Source organism: Carassius carassius, chromosome 19 (assembly GCF_963082965.1).
Source record: "Carassius carassius chromosome 19, fCarCar2.1, whole genome shotgun sequence".
NCBI lineage: Eukaryota > Metazoa > Chordata > Actinopteri > Cypriniformes > Cyprinidae > Carassius > Carassius carassius.
In genome coordinates, this window is record NC_081773.1 from 31,468,707 (window position 1) to 31,492,941 (window position 24,235).

Sequence of the window (24,235 nt, forward strand, 5' to 3'; positions counted from 1 at the left end):
TACATATTAAGAATCACAGACGATTGGGTGAGGTTTCAAGGTGTAAATCGTTTCTTTTAATGAAACAAATGAGAGAGCGCACCAACAATAAATCAAACTAATAGTACAGGTAGGGCAGCAAAAGGAAAACAGAAAACCTGACTATCTAACTCTGTAGGCAAGATCTTATCTGCTCCCGAAGAAAACAACAAACAGAGTGAGTCTTCCGGGCCACTGCTTTCCTACGCTGTGTTAACTAAATAATAAAAGTGATCAAAGAAAATACCCACTACCTGACTTGAAAACAACAAATAACAACTCAGTCCATGATCTTGAACAGTCGAGGCGAAGATCGTGGACCACTCGCCATGGGGCAAGAAACCCCAGCTGTCACTGATCAGAAGGGTGGAGACAGCTAGAGCAGTGAGCGCCGCGAGAGCAGAGAGAACCGAGAGACCAGCCTCAATTTCCGGACCGGCTTAAATACGGGGTTTCCCATGATGTCATTCATGACTGCACCTGCGATCTCAGATAGAACAATTAACATTCAGTAATTTAAAGCACCACCACATAACACCCTCACCCTTAAATAATTAATTGTAGGGTGAAAATATATATCTTACCTCAGAGACTGCAATTAATTTAGATGCGAGATAAAGCATCCGCAACCACGTTATCCTTACCCCGAATGTGACGAATGTCAAGCTCAAAAGGCTGTAGGAATAAACTCCAACGCATCAAACGTTGATTGTTATTTTTCATCCGATCAATAAAAATCAAGGGATTGTGATCCGTGTAAACAGTCAGTGGGTACGAAACAGAACCAACGTAAACGTCAAAATGTTGAATAGCAAGAACAAGGGCGAGAGCCTCCTTCTCAATAGTCGAGTAACGTCGTTGATGTTTATTAAATTTACGTGAAAAATAGCAAACAGGATGCTCGACGCCAATGTGATCTGATTGAAGGAGAACAGCTCCAGCACCAGTGTTACTTGCATCAACAGCAAGAGAAAACGGAGTAGTAAAATCAGGAGCAGACAAAACAGGAGAATTAACTAAAAGGACTTTAATTCTCTCGAAACTCGATTGACAAATCTCAGACCATTTAAATGGAACCTTAGGACTAAGAAGGTCGGTTAAGGGCGAAGCAACTACAGAAAAATTCTTACAAATATTTCGGTAGTACCCAACCATACCCAAAAATCGACGAAGCTCACGACGTGTATTGGGCACGGGAAAATGAGTGATGGACTCTACCTTAGACTCAACGGGTCGAACCTGACCGCCACCAACAATCTTTCCCAAATAAGTGACCGTAGCTCGGCCGAATTCGCACTTCGCTAAATTAACCGTAAGGTTAGCTTGAGACAAACGACTGAAAAGCGCGTCGAGTTGCTTCACATGTTCTGACCAAGACGCGCTGTAAAGGACCAAGTCATCCAAATATGCTTCAACGTTATGCATGCCTTCGAGGACGCGATTGACCAGTCTCTGAAAGGTTGCCGGTGCGTTTCGTAAACCGAAAGCCATTACGGTATAATGGAGAAAATTATCTGGTGTTACGAGCGCACTGATTTCTTTCGCACGATCTGACAACGGCACCTGCCAGTATCCTTTAAGCAGATCGATCTTCGTAACGAACACAGCATTTCCTACATGATCCACGCAATCTTCCATACGAGGCAATGGATAACTATCTGGTTTGGTCACAGCATTAACGCGTCTAAAATCAGTACAAAAACTAAATGTACTGTCAGGTTTTTTTTACGAGGAAACAGGGTGAGCTCCAAGGACTAAAACTTTGCTCTGCGATGTCATTCTCAAGCATGAAGGTCACCTCATTTTGCAACAACATTCTCTTTTCAGGACTTACCCGATATGCGTGCTGTTTAATAGGCAACGAGTCACCAATATCGATGTCATGCTCTATTAATGAAGTACGAGATGGAATATCAGAGAACAAATTACTGTACGTCTGAATAATATTAGTCACATCAGCTCGTTCGGCAACGGTCAAATGAGAAAGGTGCGAGTCTAAGGTTCGAATGATCTCAGAAGTTTTCAATCTTCCCGCAACCAGTTCGGTAGAAGGAAACTCTACATCCTCCTCGAAAGAAGAATCATCACCCCTGTCCGATACAGCAGAACACAATGGGTGAATCGAAGATTCAGGACTGGACAGCGCCTCGGTGTCAGGTATATCAGCACTGGACAGCGCCTGTCCTCTGGCCACCGGAAAGTCTGTGGGTGAGACAGTTAACACAGCCGACTTTCTTCCAGACAAATCTGCCGATCTCTCAAAGTACGGCTTGAGCATGTTAATGTGACAGAGACGAGTTTTCTTTCTTCTGTCTGTCGTCGAGATAACATAATCAAGCTCACTCACCTTTTCTTTCACTCGATAGGGACCATAATAACGAGCCTGCAAGGCAGACCCAGGCACTGGCATCAGCACAAGCACCTTGTCACCAGGAGTAAAGCTACGAAGTTTAGCACGACGATCAAAATGCTTCTTCATTCGTTGCTGTGCAATCTCTAAATTCTCTTTGGCCAATTCGCATGCACGATGCAACTTAAAACGAAAACCTGAGACATAGTCAAGTATGTTATTTTGAGTTATATCACTAGTCCAATGATCCCGAATCAGCTTCAGTGGGCCACGAACAGTATGCCCGAACACTAACTCGGCCGGACTAAAACCTAACGACTCCTGCACTACTTCTCTCACTGCGAACATGACCATAGGCACTCCTTCGTCCCAATCTTTTTGAAACTCAAGGCAAAACGCACGCAGCATTGATTTTAAAGTCTGGTGGAACCTCTCAAGTACTCCCTGACTTTCTGGATGGTAACAACTTGAGGTGCAATGTTGGATATGCAGCTGAGCTAAAGCTTGCCTGAACACACGGGACATAAAGTTCGTGCCTTGGTCCGACTGAATAGTACGTGGAAGTCCAAACAGTGAAAAGAACTTTATAAGTGATTTTACAATCACTGGTGCAGTGATTTTACGCAGAGGAATAGCCTCTGGAAAACGCGTTGACGTGCACATTATAGTGAGCAGATATTGGTTTCCCGACTTCGTGCGAGGCGAAGGACCGACACAATCGATCATCACACGCTCAAATGGTTCACCGATAGCTGGAATAGGATACAACGGAGCAGGTGAAACATTCTGGTTCGGTTTCCCCGTCATTTGGCACACATTACAGCTTCTGCAATAACTTGCTACATCAGTTTTCAGGCCAGGACAGAAAAAATTTCGGAGTATTCGATCGTACGTTTTATTTACTCCTAAGTGACCGGCAAACGGGCTATCATGCGCAAGACTCAAAATTTCAGAGCGGTACGAGGAGGGAACTATTATCTGTTTGACGATTTGCCACTCATCATTAGCAGATGCAGTATGTGGTCTCCACTTCCTCATCAACACTCCATCTTCTACAAAGTATCCTTGCGATACGTGTTCGAGTTGCTCAGCAGGAACAACAGCTTCAAAAAGGGATGACAATTTCTCATCTTTCCTCTGTTCAACCATAAGCTGCTCGCGAGACAGAGACAATTTAGTAGGCCCCATAAAATGTTCATCTAATCTTTTAACGGCACTATCTGAACCGTCAACAAAATTTGAACATTTCACTTCACAAAAATCAGAATTAGAAAAGAATGTATCACTCAAATCAAAATTACACTCACTTTCTGATTCAATAAGGTTTTTATCTTTTAGTCTCTGAGTCATAGCGCGAGTAATAGCACATGAGGGAAAAACCTCAGGATTTTAGACGGCACGCTTGCTCCATTTCGAGCTTTTTCAGTTCAAGTTCATGTCTCTCACGATCTCTAGTTCTCTCTCTCTCACGCTCCCACTCTTCTCTCTCTCTCTCAACAAAACTATATCGTGCTCTTTAGCTTGTAACTGCAATTTTTAATCTGCATCGCAAGATCTTCAGAACTACCTTCAAATTCAACATCAGGATAATCCGTCATCTTTTCCTCATCACCAAAAACGCCTTGTTCATGCAATGAATCAACAAGCAGAATCTGAAGCTCTGAAGAACGGTATCTGCTCCTTTGGATGAGGATGAGCACTGCCGGTGCGCTACAAAATGACCTCCAGCAGGCCACTGGTGTGAATGTCTCTAACCAAAAAATCAGAAACAGACTTCATGAGGGTGGCCCCAGGGCCCAGTGTCCTCTATTGGACCCTGTGCTCACTGCCCAGCACTGTGGAGCTCGATTGGCATTTTCCACTGAACACCAGAATTGGCAGGTGCACTACTAGCGCCCTGTGCTTTTATCAGATGAGAGCACGCTCACCCCGAGCACATGTGACAGATGTGAAAATGTGTGGAGAAGCCGTGGAGAAAGAAATTCTGCATGGTGGGTCAAGTGATGGTCTCGCATATCCATATAGGCATGTACAGACCTCTACAGGTTAGACAATGGCACCCTGACTGCCATTAGGTATCGGGATAAAAATATTTGGTGCAGTGGGTCCTGGGTTCAATACCCGACCTCATGTGGCAAGAGTATGCAGTCAGTTCCTGGAGGATGAAGGAATTCAACACCCTCACCTCAATCCAATGAAACACCTCTGGGACACTATGTTTCGGTCCATCCAACGCTGCTAGGTTGCACCTCAGAATGTCTAGGAGCTCAGTGATGCCCTGGTCCAGATCTGGTAGGAAATACCACCGGACACCATCCGTCGTCTCATTAGGAGCATGCCCCGATGTTGTCAGGCCATAGTTACTGCAATGAAATTTCAGCAAAATGAACTAGCCTGCTGCATCATTTGTTTCACTTTGATTTTCGGGCTGTTTTTGAATTCAGCCCTCTGTAGGTAGATAGTTTTCCTTTACACCTCCTTTCATTCCTAACGCATTCCCCTGGCCATAGCTGTATAGATATGATATTTGATATGATAATGATATTTTTCCACGTTGTGATCTGATGTGTTTTCAAAGTGTTCCTTTAATTTTAACACGTATATATAATTTAAAGGAACGTAACTATTTCTTTTTTACGGTTTTAGTTGACGCTAATAACCCTTCTGCGGATTTCATCTGGATCTGCTTATTAGTTTCTGGCTCAGCTCTTAGGCAGAAGATAATGACCTGTTCGCATTGATATTCAGTAATTTTTCTTCTTTTGTTCATCTGTTATTCCCATCCAGTCGCCCAAATCTGCCTTCATCAGTGCAGCTAAAAAGGCCAAGTTGAAATCCAATCCGGTCAAAGTGCGCTTTGCTGAAGAAGTCATTATTAACGGACAAGTACCTGTAAGTGAATTTACAGCACTTTTAATGTTTTTTTTTTAAGTTTAAAGATCCAAATTGTCATTCGCAACCCATTTTACTTTCATAATCTGACATCTCTGAGAGAAACAATCCGGATATTCAGTGAGAAGCACTGTAGGGTTTTGATTTTAATCATCTGAGATTGATTGGATTGTGAAAAGTGGACGTTATGCACCAGAAAATAGTCATGTGATTAGAATAAGAGGATTGATGTCATCAGCCGGAATGTGATTTTAGCTCTGGAGCAAATTATTGCATTGTGATGAAAGATTATGAAGATGCACGTCACATAAATCAGTGTTCATTCATACTGTATGTCTTAATTAGTGGCACAGCGAGAGGTTAATGATTAAAAATATGCAGCCGCATGTGTTTTATGCTGATATCATCACAGCGATGTGACGGAGTGTTTTCATCCGCAGGAGACCGTGAAGGATAATTCTCTGCTCTTCATGCCAAATGTCTTGAAGGTGTATCTGGAAAACGGACAAACAAAGTCCTTTAAGTTTGACTGCAACACCTCCATTAAGGTATTTCAGCATTGCAATATTTACAAATTACTGCTGATGCACCATATCAGCAAAAATAACTGTCGTGCATACATTACAAATGGTGCAATAAAATATTATTGTAGCAAGCAAAATGTATTTTTAAAATAAATTAATACTATTATTGATCTAGGATGCATAAAATACATGAGAAGTGACAGTAAAGACATTTTTAATGTCACGAAAGATTTATATTTCAAATAAATGCTGTGAATCCTGAAAAATGCACCACAGTTTTCACACAGATATTGTGCAGCACGACTGTTTTCAACACTGATAATGATCAGAAATGTTTCTTGAGCAGTAAATCCGAATATTTTCATGATTTCTGAAGATCATGTGACGCTGAATACTGGAGGAATGATGCTGAAAATACAGCTGTGCATCACAGGAATAAATTAAACTTTAACAGATATCCACTTAGAAAACAGCTGTTTTAAATTGTAAGAATATTTCACAAATATTTTTACCGTATTTTTGATCAAATAAATGCAGCCTTGGTGAGCAAAAAAATAAATATAATTCTTACAGAGCTTACAAGCCTTTAAACATTAGCATATTTTATGCAATATTAATTTGAATGTAATCCAAACATTTAAAAACCCATTTCAAAATGAATTACTCTGACTTGCTTGTAATTTGATTGTTACATATTAAAATGCTCATAATCGGATTACAGTTACTTTATTATTACATGACTACATATCCAAACAGTAGCAGTTAATTATTCACAGTTTATTGATTCTCCCTAATTTCCTAATTTGTTTTTTTCTATACTCCAGTCTGGAAACACTGTTGTAATTTGATATTTAATGGAATTCATGTTGTTCAAAACAAAGAATAGAATATATATATGGTACAAAATAACTCCATTTAAATCTATGTGATAAACAATTACTTAAAATGAAGTTAGAATACATCAAATTAAAATTAGTAATCCAATAAATTGTTACGAACTACAATTTCCATCATGTTATTTGTAATGAGTAATGGACTACAATTTCCAAGTAATCTACCCAGTGCTGTATATATAATATTAAGTGCTTATTTATTAATTAAAACATTTCTAATGGCGTCAGCACTATGTGACGTGTTGGCAGTGTTGAACATGAATAACAGATGTTCTCCTGTTTGAAAGGATGTCATTCTGACCCTGCAAGAGAAGCTGTCTATTAAAAGCATTGAGCACTTCTCTCTGATGCTGGAGCACAAGATGGAAGGATCTGCAACAAAGCTAATGCTTCTGCACGAGCAGGAGATGCTAATGCAGGTTCGTTTACAAGCAGTTAGATATGATGAGAGAGTATATAGAGTACAGAGAAATGTGATCATGATTTCTCATTTTTTAGGTGACCCAAAGGCCGGGCTCACATAAGATGAAGTGCTTTTTCCGCCTAAGTTTCCTTCCAAAAGATCCGGTGGATCTTCTCAGGAGAGACGCTGTTGCGTTCGATTACCTCTACGTTCAGGTAACACGTCTGTGACGTTCAGCTCAGTTTATGAGCACAAGTTTTCAGTCTTTTCTCATTCTCTTCCTCAGAAAAAATCTCCACATTTTTCAGCCTTATATATCAGAAAACTGTAATGAATTTCTTTCACAGTTTGTTTGTTAATCAGGTTTACATTCCACATGTTAGTTTTTCGGTCACTTCATCCAGTGTTTGTGCAATTAGAAGATGAAGTATAATACAAAATTATCAGCATATGCATGTAAAATTGCTACTGTAAATAGCAAGGACAGATGTATCGCTTTAAAAGTGTATATTGTTTACAATAGAGTTGGTGTTAATGCAGTATAAACAGTGAAGCAAAATGTTCTGTTGTTCAGTCCTACTCGGGATTAATATTCAAGGAAGAGTTCACTTGAAAATGAAAATGTGCTGAAAATGTACTCACTCTCATGCCATCCAAGATGTAGATGAGTTTTTCTTCATCAGATTTGGAGAAATGTAGCATTGCATCAGTGTCTCATCAATGGATGCTCTGCAGTGAATGGGTGCCGATGCAATGCTACATTTCTCCAAACCTGATGAAGAAACAAACTCATCCTGAAGTTGAATTTAATTTAATTTTTGGCTGAACTGTTCGTTTCAGTATGTCATGTCTGAGAGGAAGGTTATGTCTGCTAAAGCAGTCTGTGTATTAATTCTGGTTCTCTGCTCGTCTGAATGCAGAGCTGTAAGGACGTGGTGCAGGAGCGTTTCGGCTCTGAGCTCAAATACGACACGGCGCTTCGCCTGGCTGCTCTTCAGATGTACATCCTGACGCTCAGCACCAAACAAACGCAGAAGGTCTCGCTGAAATACATCGAGTGAGTGTTCAACATTCATGTCTGTGCTCACAATTAAAGGAGTAGTACAGACAACTATTAAAAGTGGTTTTATACCTGTCTTCATGTGGATCCAAACCTGTATGGAGTTGATTTTTATTTATTTTTTTCCTGTGGAACACAAAAAAAAAATGAATTTAGTCTTCATGTAGCTTTTTTTTCTGTGCAGTGACCGTTAAACTCTCTGAAAGACAAAAATGAAAGTAGTCCATATACACTAACAGGCATTACAGAAATGTATTTTACTTCCCAAGAACTTAAAATATGTTAAAGATTCAATTTCATTAAATAATATAGACTTGGAACATAGTCAGGGTTATAGTTAACTAAAATGAAAATAATGTAATAATTTTGTACTGGAAATGAAATAAAATATATATATTTTTTTTTATTTGATTTCAGCTAGTTGAATATTTCTTTACTTTAATGTTATTTTAATTTAATTTAACTTGATGTGCTAGAATAACTAGAGCTGAAATAAAAAATACTAAATTATATAACAATAAAAAAACTAATAGAAATGACAAAGGCATAACAAAATGACTAACATTTTAACAAAAATAAAAATAATAATAATAAAATGTAATGAAAACAGAAGATACATAACTTTTTTTTCTCAGGCTTTTTGGTCTTTTAATGAGATAAACCTTCGCTGTACACTAAGAAAAACTAGTTTTTCACTTAATATTTTTACAAATATTAAAAAAGGCAAGTAACTCTGAATTAGATGTAAAATTCTGAAATGCACAAAAAACTGATAGTATTTTCTTGAAAAAATGCACTCCCATAATCTTTATTTTGCAGCTTAAATTATATTTGGTGTATTCATTTATAAAAAAAAAATTGTGCATTTTATAGACAGCAGAAGCTCAAATGTTTTTCCTAACTTTCTCGATTTGTATTTCACCAAAGAAAGAAAATGATTTGGGTTTGATCTGCATGAGGGCGAGTGAAAAGTTTCTGTTGTCGGTTCCTTTAAATGAGACGAAAGATGAAAAGCGCTGGACTATTGCGAAGAGCGTTTGAATTCAGCGTGAAAGCTCTTGTTTCCCGCCGTGTCTTGACAGAAAGGAGTGGGGTCTGGCGCAGTTCCTGCCTCCAGCGGTTCTGTCCAGCATGAAAGAGAAGAACATCAAGAAAGCGCTCACACACATCCTGAAAACCAACCAGAACCTGGTGCCTCCTGGCAAAAAGGTGAAGAAACTTTCACAGCTTGATGTACATATGAAAAGTGGAATTAAAATCAATCTTTTCAGCTGCCTTTGAAAATCCAGATTTTTCAATGCATAATATAATACGCTGTAGGATTTCACAATAGCAGCACTAGTCAAATTTCACGAGCTATCACAGCAAAGACTAATACTGTGTGTTGTTGGATATAAGACTTTACTTATACATTTTTGGCATATACAGGCATATATAAATTGACTTGTAGTTAAATATATAAATTGTATATTTTTTATACAAGCATGTATAAATATTCTATTTCATTATATTAGTGCTGTCAAATGATTAATCACGTCCAAAATACATTTTTGTTTGCATGTGTATTTTATATATTTAGAAAATATTTATATATTTATATTCAACTATATCAAGTTAGTTATAATGTGTGTATATGCATTTTATTTTAATTATATTTATATATGCTTATATACAGAATCATACCGAATATGCTAAAAAAATCTTTTTTTGAATATATGTGAGATATAAGCATATATAAGATTACATTAAATTAAAACTGATTAAAATATAATAAACAATCAGATATAATGTTCTGCATTATATTTTATTTTATAGTGCATTGAGCTTCAGTGTTGTGATAAAGCATCTTGTGAGCACAAACTGAAGATAAACCAAGTTGATCTTGTGTTTCCCAGATGCACATATTCAAAAAGCAGAAGAAAGAGTGCTCTATTTCTGTGATTTACACTTTCTGTTCCCTAATTCTGCCGGGATTTGTGCTGTGTGTTGAAGCTGACGGCGTTGCAGGCGAAGGTCCACTACCTGAAATATCTGAGTGATCTCAGGCTGTACGGAGGACAAGTGTTCAAGTCCACGCTGGTCGTAAGTGCACAGACACACATTCACTCATTACAGTCATTACATCAGCAGCTGAGGCTTTCAGTGCAGATCCAGAGCTTAAAGCTTCAGGTGTATTTCACAATAAACTACATTAAAATTTCCTAGAAAAATAAAGTGTTTTTTTTCTTTCTAGTTTTGCTGCTATTCCATTTTTCTTGTTTTAGTTTTTTTAAGAAAAGGTATTTTAAATATTTTTATTTTACTTAATGTTTTAAATGGAAAATGATTTCTTAAATGGAATTTTCTTAGAAAATAGTTTCGCTGTTATTCCTGTTCTGAAATGAAAATATGGTTTCTAATAATTGTATTTTTGTTAAATATAAAAACTAAACAAATCGTGTTAACATGAACTTTTTTTAATTATGCTGTTCTGTTTTGCAACTTGATTTCTAATGTTTTTTGTTAACAAAATTATAAACAAATTAATAATCATTCACACTATATTTTCATTTTCTAGCATGTGAGGTCATGATTTATTTTTTGGTTTTGCAACTGTATTATTTTGTTTAGTAAAGATGCATTTATATTTCTAATGACTTCTAATGATTTTCTTATTAAACTATTAAATTATAAACAATTAAAAATAATTCCACTATTTTCATTTTCTAGATTTATTATTCATATGATTTCTGTACAGATTTTACTGAAGAAGTTGACAGATCGAGGATAAATATTTTTTACCGAGCACTGCAAACATTATAGATTTCCCATTTACATATACTCCCCTCTATTATAAAATACAAAGTCATAGTGTAAATGTATGGTTTTAGTACATTAGCTGAAGGCGTTTGAAGCAGCTGTTAGTTGTATTTGTGATCTGACAGCAAGGAGAGAAACACACAGAAGTGACTCTGCTGGTGGGGCCACGCTATGGCATCAGTCACGTCATCAACACCAAAACCAACCTGGTGGCGCTGCTGGCCGACTTCAGCCATGTCAACCGCATCGAAATGTACACGGAGGACGAAAGAAACGTGCGAGTGGAGCTTCATGTCCTGGATGTTAAGGTGCGATGGAGAAAAACATCATTTGTTTGCAAAAAGCATTTGGTTTTAATATTTTTCCATTCAAACATTTTGAGTGCATTACCTTTCGATAACAGTATTGAGGACAACTTTCATTTTATTCTGCATCCCTTTCACCCAGTTGTGATAACGTAATCATGAATTCATAATTTACAATTACATGCATCACTTTATAAAACATTTAAGTCAGTATGCAATATCGCATGGCAGATTATTTTGACTTAATATTGATAAATTTGAACTATTTATTCACTGTTTACCACATGTATTACTGCAGTGTTAATGACGCATAACAGTTCAACATCCCTTTATCCAATGCTCATATTGAAAATATGAATTAATAATTCATAGTTACAGACACGTACATGCTTCATTTTATAAACCCATTAATAAATGCAATAGAAAATATAAAACTACTATATTAAGTTTGCTTTATTGCTTTGAAAGTGAAAGTGACGTGACATTCAGCCAAGTATGGTGACCCATACTCAGAATTTGTGCTCTGCATTTAACCCATCCGAAATGCACACACACAGAGCAGTGAACACACACTGTGAGCACACACCCGGAGCAGTGGGCAGCCATTTATGCAGCGGCGCCCGGGGAGCAGTTGGGGGTTCGATGCCTTGCTCAAGGGCACCTAAGTCGTGGTATTGAAGGTGGAGAGAGAACTGTACATGCACTCCCCCCACCCACAATTCCTGCCGGCCCGGGACGCGAACTCACAACCTTTCGATTGGGAGTCCGACTCTCTAACCATTAGGCCACGACTTCCCCAATTATAAACTAAATTTGCAAACATAAACTAAAAACTGCATTACATGACAGATTATTTTATTATTAATTATTAATAAATCATTGATAATTTAATACCATTTATTGACTATTTACCACATGCATTAAACCAGTTGTATGCAATATTAAAGACACATAACAATCAATTCAACATGCCTTTTATTTAATGCTTATTATGAAAATGGGAATTAATAATTTATATTTACATCTGAATCCTTCATTTTATAAAACAGATAGTTAAGTCAATAAATGCATATTGAAAATATAAATTATTGATAAATTAAAACTATGTATTGATTATTTATCACATGCATTTCACCAATTGCATACAATATAAAGAACAATTGAACATCTTTTTTATCCAATTCTTATTATGAAAACATGAATTAATAATTGACAGTTACTGACATTTGCAAGTTTCATTTGGTAAAACAGATAATGAACTGTATTACCTAGAAGATTGTTTTGATTATTAATAAATTATTGATAAATACTATTTACTGACTGTTTACCACATGCATTACACCAGTAGTATATAACACATTGTTCAACATCCCTTTCATCCAGTGCTTACAAAGAAAATATGTTTTAATAATTCATAGTTACTGACATATGCATGCTTCATTTTATAAAACATAAGTCAATACATGCAGTACTTTAAGTTTGCAACATTGCTTTGCAAGCATGAACTAAAAAATTAAAAACTGTTAACATTAATGAATGTAACTATTTATTGAGAAACAGCTTTTGCAGAGGCTACTGTGTTTTTTTTTTTAAGCTCTTGAACATTTGTTACTATAATTTTACCACCACTAAGTTTTAGGATCACTAAAATCATTTAAACTGCACAGCCTCCTATAGCTTACTACTGTATTTACTGATTATTTATGCATTTCTTCTGCAAAATATTTCTTTCTGTAGCCCATCACACTTATAATGGAATCCAGTGACGCTATGAACCTGGCATGTTTGACAGCTGGTTATTACAGGCTGCTGGTCGATTCACGGAGGTCCATCTTCAACATGGCAAACAACAGTAACACTGCAGGTAAGAGCATGCACATGAACTAAACAATATAACAATTCATCTCTCAGATTGAAATATTTTTTATTTATTAAGGCAGTGGTAAATTAATGTAATATACTTTATTAAACACCTCTGTTTTTTGTTAATAAAGAGTTTGAAAACAACCAGATTTGTCATAATTACAGACAGATATATTTTGGCTTGTTTAATGGAATATTTTTGGCCTATATTTGGAATATTACATTGGACCATGGGGGTCATTTGAATCAAAAAGTTAAAGAATCACCTTATTTAAATGGTTTAAATCTTAAATCTGATACTTTAAAACATGCTAACATTGGCGTCTTCTCCTTTTTTTGTTTACACCCAAGGACAAGACTCAAGGGTCAAGCACAACCACCAAGCAATCAACTGGAATTACAGTTCCTGCAGTGCATGTGACGAGCCCCACCCAGAATACGCCATTTGTGGGCGAAGAGAGTTTGATATTTCCCCCACTGTCTCTGAAATGCACCAGTTGCAGCATCGCATGTATGTGGATGAAAAAGCTGAGAGGACGAGCAGAGCAAGCCACATGCATCCTCAGCCCTACTTCAGTGTCCCAAAAGGCAAACCTCAAGAGTCGCCCAGAAGCGCCAAGGTGTCTTTTATATTCGGCGATCCTCCGCTGGACTCTGTGAACCCTCAGAACTTGGGATACCAAAGACTGATGGAGGACATCCCAGAAGTGCTGGAGGAGAACCGTTACATGTACGCGCAACAGAAGGACTACAAGCCACTGGAAGCATCACTGGAGGTCGACGGCTTCCAGTACGGTTCCCACACGGTTCTCTACGGAGACGCTAAGATATTTGGTACGACGGAAGGCATCGAGGAGCCTTTGCTGCGTGATATCTGCTACGCCGAGACTACGGATGATGCAGAGGACGACGATGATATTAGTTGTGAGGAGGACATGATGATGATGATGATGGGGGAGATAAAGGACAAGGCAAACTCTCTCCTATCGCTCTCAGAATCTAGCGATGACATTATTGACCTCACTTCGCTTCCGCCGCCACCAGAGGGCGATGACGAGGAGGACAGCGATGACCTGTTGCAGTCTCTAAACTTGGCGATAGCCGCTCCGCCGCCAGGGTTCAGGGATAGTTCAGATGAAGATGACCACCAAGAGCGAAAAGGCTTAAGAAATGACATCCCTGTGTCGCTGATCGATTCGGTTCCGACGCAAGTGGCCGGTGGGACCGGAGAAGTGTTAAATGACGCCGTTGTCTCCACACTACAAGCTCTGGAGGCATTGGCGGCCTCTGAGGAACAGTCTCATCCACAATCGGACAATAGTTCAGGTTCTTACACTATTGTAACGTTTATTCACTGATGTCGACTTTCCAGCCATTCCTTTATTTTGGTTATGTTTTTCCGTATTCCATTATCTTCAATGCAAACCCCATGTATTCAGTGTGCATTTGCTTTATTAGAAATGTAATTGTGATCTCATTATGATTTGTGGTTCATTTTTGTTAATGTATTTTATTATTTATGTTCTTATTTGTTGCATTTCATAACCTTCAACGTTTTGTACAAATAAACTATTTTAAAGTATACGTGTGTATTGTGTGATGGCTAAAATGTCTGTCTCTTTGTGACACACAGGTGTAGAAATATCTCGGTCCTTTAGCCCTGAGTCCTCTTCTGATTCTGGGAATGAGACAAATTCGTCCGAAATGACGGAGAGCTCAGAGCTGGCCGCAGCTCAGAAACTCTCAGAAAACTCTCTGAAAATGTTAGTAGCCACAGCCGAAGGGTACCAAACTCTAGCTGAAGAGGAGACTGAGTTTCGATTGGTGCCGTGTGAGGTCCGGGCGTCTCTAGATGACTCCCAGTCCGCCGCGGTAGCCAATCTCTGTTCAGACCACTTTACGATGGAGCCAGAAACAATGGAAACCAAGTCATTGACGGACTACTTCAACAAAATGCACAGGGACATGATGATGGGAATGCCGCAGGGGAAGATCAAGGAGCAAGATGATGGGATGAAATTGAGCACCCAACCGGAAGCCCGTCAGATGAACATCACAGAATCAGAGGATCTTGTTGGGATGTACAACAATTTCAATGGACTAGATTCCCAGCGTTCAGGTCCCTTTGACTTGGAGAGGATGTCTTATGCGTTTCAAGAAAGCAATCAAAGATTGCATATGATTCTGAATAATAAATCTGAAGAGCACATTTACTCTGAGGTAGTTGGCGATGGTGGTCCGTTGCATGCAGACAGGGTAATGCAGAAAGCCAGTTTGAAGGACTCGACAGACTTGAACACAAGTTCCCCCGCCAAAGAACAATTTATGACTGAACGAGCCCGGACTGAGCATCAACAGAGCAAGGCAGCTTCATCCGAACAAGAAGTGACACGGTTATACGAATACCACTTGTCCAAAAGGATGTCGTCTTTACAGAACGAGGGAATTCATTCCCTCCAGAGCTCCCAGTGTTCGTCCATCGATGCCGGCTGCAGTACAGGAAGCAGTAGCAGCGTGACGCCAATGGACTCTCCCCTGTGCACAGTGGATAGTGTCCATTTGCATGGAGAGTCCTCTCTGAAAGGTCTCGGATATCCAAATCAGAGTGTAGATGGAACGTTTTCTCGGAAGCACCATGGACAGGCTGGCCAAGAGTCAGGCCGAGAGGGATGCCAAAGATTGCCCAAGATCAGAGAAACTACAGGTACTCCAAGCTTGAAAGTTTAACTTGTCAAATGTGACATTTAACCAACCTAATGTTTCTGAATCTGCAAAGCTTGACCATGTGGAGTTAGAGACTAACATTTTTTCTCAACAGCTGAATCATTTAATATTTAGTTGGAGCTGGTGAGCAAGTTAAGGATTTTTATAGCCCTCGTCTTGATTCAAATTGAAGCTAACCTAATTTGACTAACTGTCCCTCGTAGTGTTGGGGAAACTTAATATTAGTCTTTCAAGCTTTAAGATGATGTTACAGTGATTATAAAAAAAAGTATTCACACACCCCTTGGCTATTTATTAGCCAAGGGGTGTGTGATTTATTTATAGATTAGTCTTCTGGCATATCTGTATCTGAAATATTGCATGACATTTTTTAACAGTAGCTTCTCTTCAGTGGCAGCAGCAGTTGTTATTTGCACAGTCTGGAGCTTGTAACATTGGTCTCTTGGTGTCTTCCCTCATCCATCTCCTCCTTTCAAGATGACACACCATTTGAGAACACCCTGTTCTTAGTGCATTTACTGCTGTCATATTTTTTTAATTATTGATTAAACTGCTACTCCAGGGGAAACTCAATGACATGGAAATCCCTGCCTGGTGCTTTTCAATTACTGTTTCATTGAGCTGAATGTTTTTTTTTTTTCTTTTCTGCATGATCTTCCACAGTGCTGACTCATTTATGTTACAATCAATTGAAAGTCTTTGAGTACACAAAAAATATTTAACTAGTTATGAGATGTACAATAAGAAGGTTGCACCAGTGATGAATTCTGACATTTTATTAAAAGGGGTGAATACTTACGGCAAACAATTATGAAAAGGTTTGAATACTTATGCTAATTATTGTAGATTACTTATAAAGAAAATACACATAGAGGTGTATTTTCACTTTTTTTCTGTTGACCAGATTTTGTACTTTGTGATTCAATGCATTCATGCTATTTATAAGCATTGTCTTAAAGTAAATAAACTGCAGTTAAAGGGTTTTTCAGCAAAAAGTAAAATGGTAATTTACCCATCTGTCGTCAAAGAAGATATTTTCTAGAATAGTCTATACAATTCTATACAGTACCATTAGTGGCGCAGAAATGGACAACTTCACCTTTAAATCAGGAATTACTACTTTAAAGTTTAAGATTTATGATGCAATTAGAATTTCCTGATGTGGAACATTAAGCCTTTTGTAGAATGTTTCTGAAGTATCCCGCCTAAGCTTATCATTGACGTCATTCGTTTCAGTCATTACCTTATCATGTCTAATCAGGATGAGCAGGAACTTTAAGGGGATTTCAGATATCCAGAAGCATGAAATTACGAGACGAATACTGGCCGACTAATTTATCCCTCTCTTTTTCCTCCCTCAGTGTAGCATGCTGCAGATGGATATACTGTAAAATGGAAGAATCGTCGTCTTCTCTCACGATACGTTCATATTCATCCATAGCACAGTTTCCTATGTGCCAAACCAGAGGTGATCGGAGGTGTTGAATGCTTCCCTGTTCATTCTTGCACTTGGCCTCAAATAACCCCCGCTCTGGTTGCCTCAGGGAGGCAGAAAAGGAATCTTAAGACAACTATTGGCTCAGGGAGCATTGACACTTTTTATGGAACTGGTCGTAATTACCCAATAAACCCTTTGAAAGAGCTCATTACAACACTGTCATTCCCAAAGTCAACAAGAAACTCAAAACCCATTTGGCTTCCATAATGTGACGTTTTGTATCCGCCAGAACTGGATTGCAAAAAGTTGGCATTTTGTGCCAGAATGGTTGGAGGGAAGGAGTTGGAAAGACACAAATGTGCATTAAGAAAGTAAATGGGATCAAGTTTTGATTTCTTGTTGACTTTAATCTTCTGAAATGGAAGCGAATTGCAGATTGTGTGATATTACAGAAGTCAGCACAGAAAACAAGTTTAAGACGACAAGCAGTGAAACAAGGCAAGTCCATCTCCTGATTCCTTTGGACGACACACAATCCCGGAATAAGAACTGTACATTGCTCTGAGAAATTCTTGCACTGGTCACTTAATATGTCTCTTTTTCGCCACATTCTCTAAGACTGCATGTACAGGGCTTTTAAGTTCTGAGGATTTTCTGTTAAGCAGCAAAAGAACATTTCAAAGCGCTAGTTGAAGCGATTCGGGAAGTCACTTTATTTACTTTGCGTGGAGACTTTGGAAAGTTATTTAAGCTATCCCTTACGAAAAATATATAAATTATAAAATAAAATAAATTATAGTAACCGTGGTTTCTTGGTTTTATTTGTAGTAAAACCATGGTTAATTTTCGTAAGGGATACTACATTTGCATTCGGCACGCTGTTATTTGGTTGCAGCAAGGGCCATACACCTGTACGTTGAAAATCACTGCTTTTATTTAGTCATAGTAAAGCCATATGATTTCATGCATACTGTACGTTTGTCATGAAGATCGAGATAATCCGGCCATTGCGATCCACTGTGATAACAGTGCATGTGTATATTTTGTGTAATATGTAAAATGAAAAGGAAATATTCTACAATACATAGAATTTTTAAAAGACAATATATATATCGCAGCACCTGCATCTGTTTTGTTCCATGTTTTTATTTTAGTCATTATACCAGAAGAGCTTCACATTCAAAAATAAGATAAATTTAAGCCACTATATGACCTGTAAACTGTAATTCTGTTCTCAACTTGCACTGTTTTATTCGCTGTTCTTATTTGACTGGCTAATGCATACATTTACTTAACCTAACAATTTAAAGTCAACATTAAGCATCGTTCTCAAACCATTCTAACTACTGTCATCTGATGTATTTCCCAGTGTAATGTCTTCAAGAAAAATGTAGAACAGTATTTTATCCATGATTTGCTGAAGATAGTGGTTGATAAATCGTTTTTGAGGTGGAATAATTTACCACATTCTGCTGAAATATTATTACTTTTTGTATTTATTTGTAATAGCCTGCACTTAAGAATTGTTCACATTAAGACCAGGAAAGTAATTTAAGAAAGTAAATAGGTCCATTTTGATTTCATACTGACTTTAAATAATAATCGTAATGTAGTTTATTTGAATCATCTTCATTAAATATTTCAAATTTAAAACTGTGATCTCGTGCTGTATTTTTTTTAGCAAGTCATTTTATTTCCTGTCTTATGCCAGTAATTAATTTATAAATAGCATGTGAATAACATTGTTTGAAATACTCTTCCTCTTTCTTTTCTCTAATTTTTCTTCCTCTATCTGTGTGCTGAAGAAGCAGTTGTTGTGTTGGACAGAGAGAATATTTTTAATCATTTCAAAATTGAAGTGCTTCACTTTTTCTGGTTTTGCTTTCATTTATTAAGAAATCATAGCAGAACTTGAGCAAACCCCTGACATTGTTTTGAATAATCTCGAGTGCATAACTTGTCCCTGAAGATAAAGGATGAAACTAATGTTGTTCCTCTTTATGGTGGTGTTTCAGTGACAATATTGTTCTTATAACATATAATTCATCCATTATACATTATAAAAAATTTAGATAACAATGCTGCTAGGTAGGTGTTTGGTAATATAATCACTTTGTAGAATTACAAGGAAAAAAGATTCAGAACAACTTTGTTTTCAAGGGGATGTTACGTTTAAATATACCCACTCTCACTTTTGTTTTTGTAATTTTTTTTTTCCTTTTTTGTGGTCTAACATTGGTCAAAGACACCTGTTCTTCAAGTAGCACAGGGTGTGCAACTTGACAAACCATCAAAAGTACTGAACAACAAGTCACAAATGTCAAAAGAGAACCCAAGGTCTGATGAAGATGGTAAGTAATTGAATGTTTATTTCGTTTACAGTATTCCGCTCTCTCATATAGTCATCATGTCTCAAGGTTACAGCGAGTGCATTTTTCTTAACGCACTATATACAGTATAATTCAGTATATTCATACATTTTTTGTTTATTTCCTGAATGTTTGAAAATGTTTATTATTTTCACATATTTAAACTATTCCATAAATATAAGCTTAACTAAAAAAAAATTACATTTTGCGCACAGATTTGGGGGAAAATATGTGTAGAGTTAATGTGAACATGTTAAATGTGTTGTGTTAAATAGGGTTGTGTAAAGAGCTGTGGGCAAAAAAACATTTAGCAATTTACCAGGTTGATGCCATATATCTGAATCCAGCTTAATGCAATTGAATAGAGATGGAGCTCTTAATATAATCATAATCATTATCCATTGCTACAGCTCACAAAACAAACCTTCCTTCATACATGCTTATGGGACCTTTCAAAATGCAATACAGTATGTACCATTTAGGTACAAATATGCACAATTTAGGGATACATAAGTCAATGAAAATGTGCCTCACATTGGGAGAGTGCATAATGAGTGCACAAGTTTGTGAATGACAATTACTGTATATAGACTCATGAGTCTATTGTATGATCATTACTCTGCATTTTAACCCCAACTATCTTCCTCTTTTAGATGACAGAGAAGAAATTCATCATCTTTGCTGGTCTCATCTTTTTGCTGGATGCAGCCGAGTGGTACCCCAAAAGTCTGAAGTGTGACGTTTCTCTGGCTAGTAATGGGAGCGAGGTCACCGTCAACTGCACTGAACGAGAACTAACCGAAATTCCATTGGGAATCCCAATGAATACCACCAACCTGACACTAACGATCAACCACATACCCCATATCACAAACGATTCGTTTCACAAACTGCAGAACATCACTGAGATCGACCTGCGCTGCAATTGCGTACCAATCAAGGTCGGACCCAAAGACCGCGTCTGTACCAAGAGCTTGACAATTGACAACGGCACCTTCTGGAAGCTAAAGAACCTCAAGTCGCTTTATTTGGATGGTAACCAGCTGTCCAGCATACCAAAGGGCCTGCCTTCCAACATAGTGCTTCTGAGTCTCGAGGTCAATAGTATTTATTCAATCCTTAAGGAGAATCTGACAGAACTAACAAATATCCAAAAACTGTATCTCGGCCAGAACTGCTACTTCCGGAACCCATGTAACACATCATATTATATCGAAAAGGATGCATTTTTGAAGCTTGACAAGATGACTTTGCTCTCTCTGAAGTCTAACAACTTGTCCTACATCCCCCACCAACTCCCATCCAGCCTCAAAGAGCTGTACCTGTACAACAACAATATTCAGACAATAACAGAGATGGACTTTCACAACCTGACGGAGCTGGAGATACTGGACTTGAGTGGGAATTGTCCACGTTGTTATAATGCACCTTTTCCATGCGTTCCATGCCCAAATAACGCTCCCCTTCAGATTCATCCAAACTCTTTCAAGACCCTGAAGAACCTGAAGACTCTTCGGCTTCATAGTAATTCTTTAACACACATTCCTTCTGAGTGGTTTCAAAATCTGACTCAACTTAGTCTTCTAGACCTCTCGAGCAACTTTTTGGCTAAGGAGATAACATGCACCTCCTTTCCTTCGTTGTTGCCTAATCTAGAAGAGTTGGATCTGTCTTTCAATTATGAGCTCCAGGTGTATCCTACATCCCTCAACCTTTCAAGATCATTCCATCACCTTAAATCTCTAAAGGTCCTAAGAATCAGAGGCTATGTGTTTCAAGAACTCAAGCAGGAAGACATCCAACCATTGGCTAAACTGAATAAACTGGAGCTCATTGATCTCGGCACAAACTTCATAAAGATAGCACATCTCAGCGTCCTGAGGACCCTGAAAAACTTCAAAATCATCAACTTGTCCGACAACAAAATCTCAATGCCTTCTCAAGGAGAAACTTTGCTTTCTAATCACAGAGAAAACCATTATGGTTCTCCAATGTCGCAAGGTGCACAGTACCACAGTGGAGAAGTGAAGGATATGCACTATTTCCTTTACGACGAATATGCACGCAGCTGCAAATACAAAGACAAGGAACTCTGGATTTCAAGTCCTTTCAACAACGAATGTAGTTCCTTTGGAAAAACATTGGATATTAGTAGGAATAACATCTTTTTCCTTCATTCTAGATTTTTGGATCTTGATGAGCTGAGTTGTCTGAATCTCTCTGGGAACGCCATGAGCCAGAGTTTGAACGGTTCTGAGTTTGTCCATTTGAAGAATTTACAATATCTAGACTTTTCAGACAATCGTCTGGATTTGATGTTCTCTACAGCATTTCAGGAACTGAGCAGCCTGGTGGTTCTGGATATCAGCCGTAACAGCCATTACTTCGTGGCTGAGGGTTTGACTCATATGCTGAATTTTACAAAGAACCTGGGTAAGCTGAACAAATTAATCCTGAACGATAATCAAATCTCGACATCTACCAACACAGAAATGGAGAGTTTTTCTCTGGAGCATTTGGAGTTTAAAGGCAACCGTCTTGATATGTTGTGGAGAGACGGAGACATAAGGTATGCCAACTACTTTAAGAAACTTTTGTCCTTGAAGTCTCTTGATATCTCTCGCAACAACCTGAACTTCATCCCACTAGAAGTTTTTGAAGGTCTTCCAGACACCCTCACAGACCTGTACATTACTAACAACCGGTTAAAGTTATTCAGTTGGGAGGGACTTGCAAACCTTAAAAACCTAAAACTGTTAGATCTCAGTGGGAATCAACTGACGGATGTTCCTGAATGCTTGTCTAACTATACAAAATCAATCCAAACTCTGGTTCTACACAAGAACAACATTGTAAAACTGACCCCCAATTTTCTCAAGGATGCATTCAGCCTCAAGGTCCTGGATCTCAGTTACAATCGCATCCAGTTCATTGATGAGTCGAGTTTTCCAGCAAATGTTATCGACCAGCTGCAGACCCTTTACTTGAACAACAACCGGTTTGTGTGCTCCTGCAATGCCACGTGGTTTGTCCGATGGATTAACCGGACATCCGTGTACATCCCACGCCTTGCAATGGACGTCACCTGCGCTTCACCAAGTGCCCAAAAAGGTCAAAGTGTGATTTTCCTCAACATCCAAGCCTGCCAACACAATTCCCTATCCATCATCCTCTTTATTTTAATGACCTCTGTGATTCTTAGCATCCTCACGCTCACCATCTCCAGCCATCTCTTTCTTTGGGATGTTTGGTACATCTACCACTTCTGTTTGGCCAAACTCAAGGGATACCGTCGGCTTTCCTCCAACAGCAATGTCTATGATGCCTTTGTTGTCTACGATATGACTGATCCAGCCGTTCATGAGTGGGTAATGCAAGAGCTTCGTGTTCAACTGGAAGACCAGGGTGACCCAGGGATGCAACTCTGTTTGGAAGAGCGGGATTGGGTTCCTGGATGTCCCCTTATTGAAAACCTTTCCCAAAGCATACAGTTGAGTAAACGCACTGTTTTCATTCTGACCAATCGATACATCAGGAGCGGCAGCTTCAGGACAGCGTTTTATCTGGCCCACCAGCGACTCATGGATGAAAGGAATGATGTTATTGTACTGATATTCTTGGAGAAAATGCCTTGTCATTCCAAGTACCTCAGACTGAGAAAGAGGTTGTATAAAAAATCAGTTCTCGAGTGGCCAAGGAACCCTCAAGCGCAGAGATACTTCTGGTTCAGTCTCAGAAGTGTCATGTCAGCTGGGAGTCAACAATACAACAAACTCTTCCAAGAAACTCTGTAATTGGGAAACATTCTATGGACGCATTTGAAGCTGTATTTTTGCATTTGAAAGCTTCTTGGGTAGTTGACACATATTTGGAAACTTGACTTGGAGTCCTGCAGTGTAACATATTGTGCTTCAATTAAAAAGTGCACATTTTATGACCATAATAATTTTACTGTTATTGTTATTATTATTATTATGACTGCAATACTATTAAATTATACTAATACTTTGAGTTGACTTTTAATTTTGTCTATTTTGTCAACTTTTTTTTAAACATGTCTAAATAGCTTTTAATTTTTTATTTGTTTTGTACAATTTTAGTATCATAAACTAAATGAAAAAGAAAAAAATAAGCTTTTAATTAAGCTTGTAAAATATATCTAAAATATAATGGCTTAAAGCATTTTAATTAAGCTTTATAAATATTAACGTTATTAAATATATTTACTTAATTTATTTTTAAGTTTATTTTACCAGTTTATTTTTTGAAGGTGTTAGTGACCTATAAAAACCCTGATACATAAGTTTTATGTAGCAACTGTTTTATGCTAATTTAAGTAATTTTATGCTTAATGTAAAACCTTTGTCATTTCACCAAAATTAAACACTGCGAGGCATCTGCTTTTCCCCTGATCTCCAAAGGCCTGTTACCCAGGGTCCTCGTGGGATTGGTATGAAAGTGATTCAAAGAGAAAACCACAGCAACTTGTCATTGCCTTAAATATGTGGTAACGAAACAGAACTGTATATTCTTATAAGAATATACAGTTTTATATATATATATATATATATATATATATATATATATATATATAAAC

General features: G+C 37.9%; 2 protein-coding genes across 4 annotated transcripts in view; both read left to right on the forward strand.

The window, feature by feature from the left end:
* Positions 1–18,017, forward strand: part of LOC132095569 (FERM and PDZ domain-containing protein 4-like) — a 64,307-nt gene extending 46,290 nt beyond the window's left edge. For all 3 annotated transcript variants that reach the window (XM_059500691.1, XM_059500692.1, XM_059500693.1), the window contains 12 exons: positions 5,156–5,260; positions 5,701–5,808; positions 6,965–7,096; positions 7,176–7,295; positions 8,001–8,137; positions 9,223–9,349; positions 10,133–10,222; positions 11,065–11,247; positions 12,982–13,108; positions 13,459–14,433; positions 14,741–15,811; positions 17,193–18,017. In XM_059500691.1, the coding sequence (XP_059356674.1) occupies positions 5,156–5,260; positions 5,701–5,808; positions 6,965–7,096; positions 7,176–7,295; positions 8,001–8,137; positions 9,223–9,349; positions 10,133–10,222; positions 11,065–11,247; positions 12,982–13,108; positions 13,459–14,433; positions 14,741–15,811; positions 17,193–17,197 (3,180 nt within the window). In that variant the 3' untranslated portion in view covers positions 17,198–18,017. The remainder of the gene's footprint in view (positions 1–5,155; positions 5,261–5,700; positions 5,809–6,964; positions 7,097–7,175; positions 7,296–8,000; positions 8,138–9,222; positions 9,350–10,132; positions 10,223–11,064; positions 11,248–12,981; positions 13,109–13,458; positions 14,434–14,740; positions 15,812–17,192) is intronic.
* Positions 18,018–19,537: 1,520 nt separating this feature from the next.
* LOC132094811 (toll-like receptor 7) lies at positions 19,538–23,646 on the forward strand. The gene is made up of 2 exons (XM_059499442.1): positions 19,538–19,620; positions 20,292–23,646. Exons 1-2 carry the CDS (start codon positions 19,612–19,614, stop codon positions 23,430–23,432), a joined length of 3,150 nt encoding a protein of 1,049 aa, XP_059355425.1. The 5' UTR covers positions 19,538–19,611; the 3' UTR covers positions 23,433–23,646.
* The last annotated feature ends 589 nt before the right edge of the window (positions 23,647–24,235 follow it).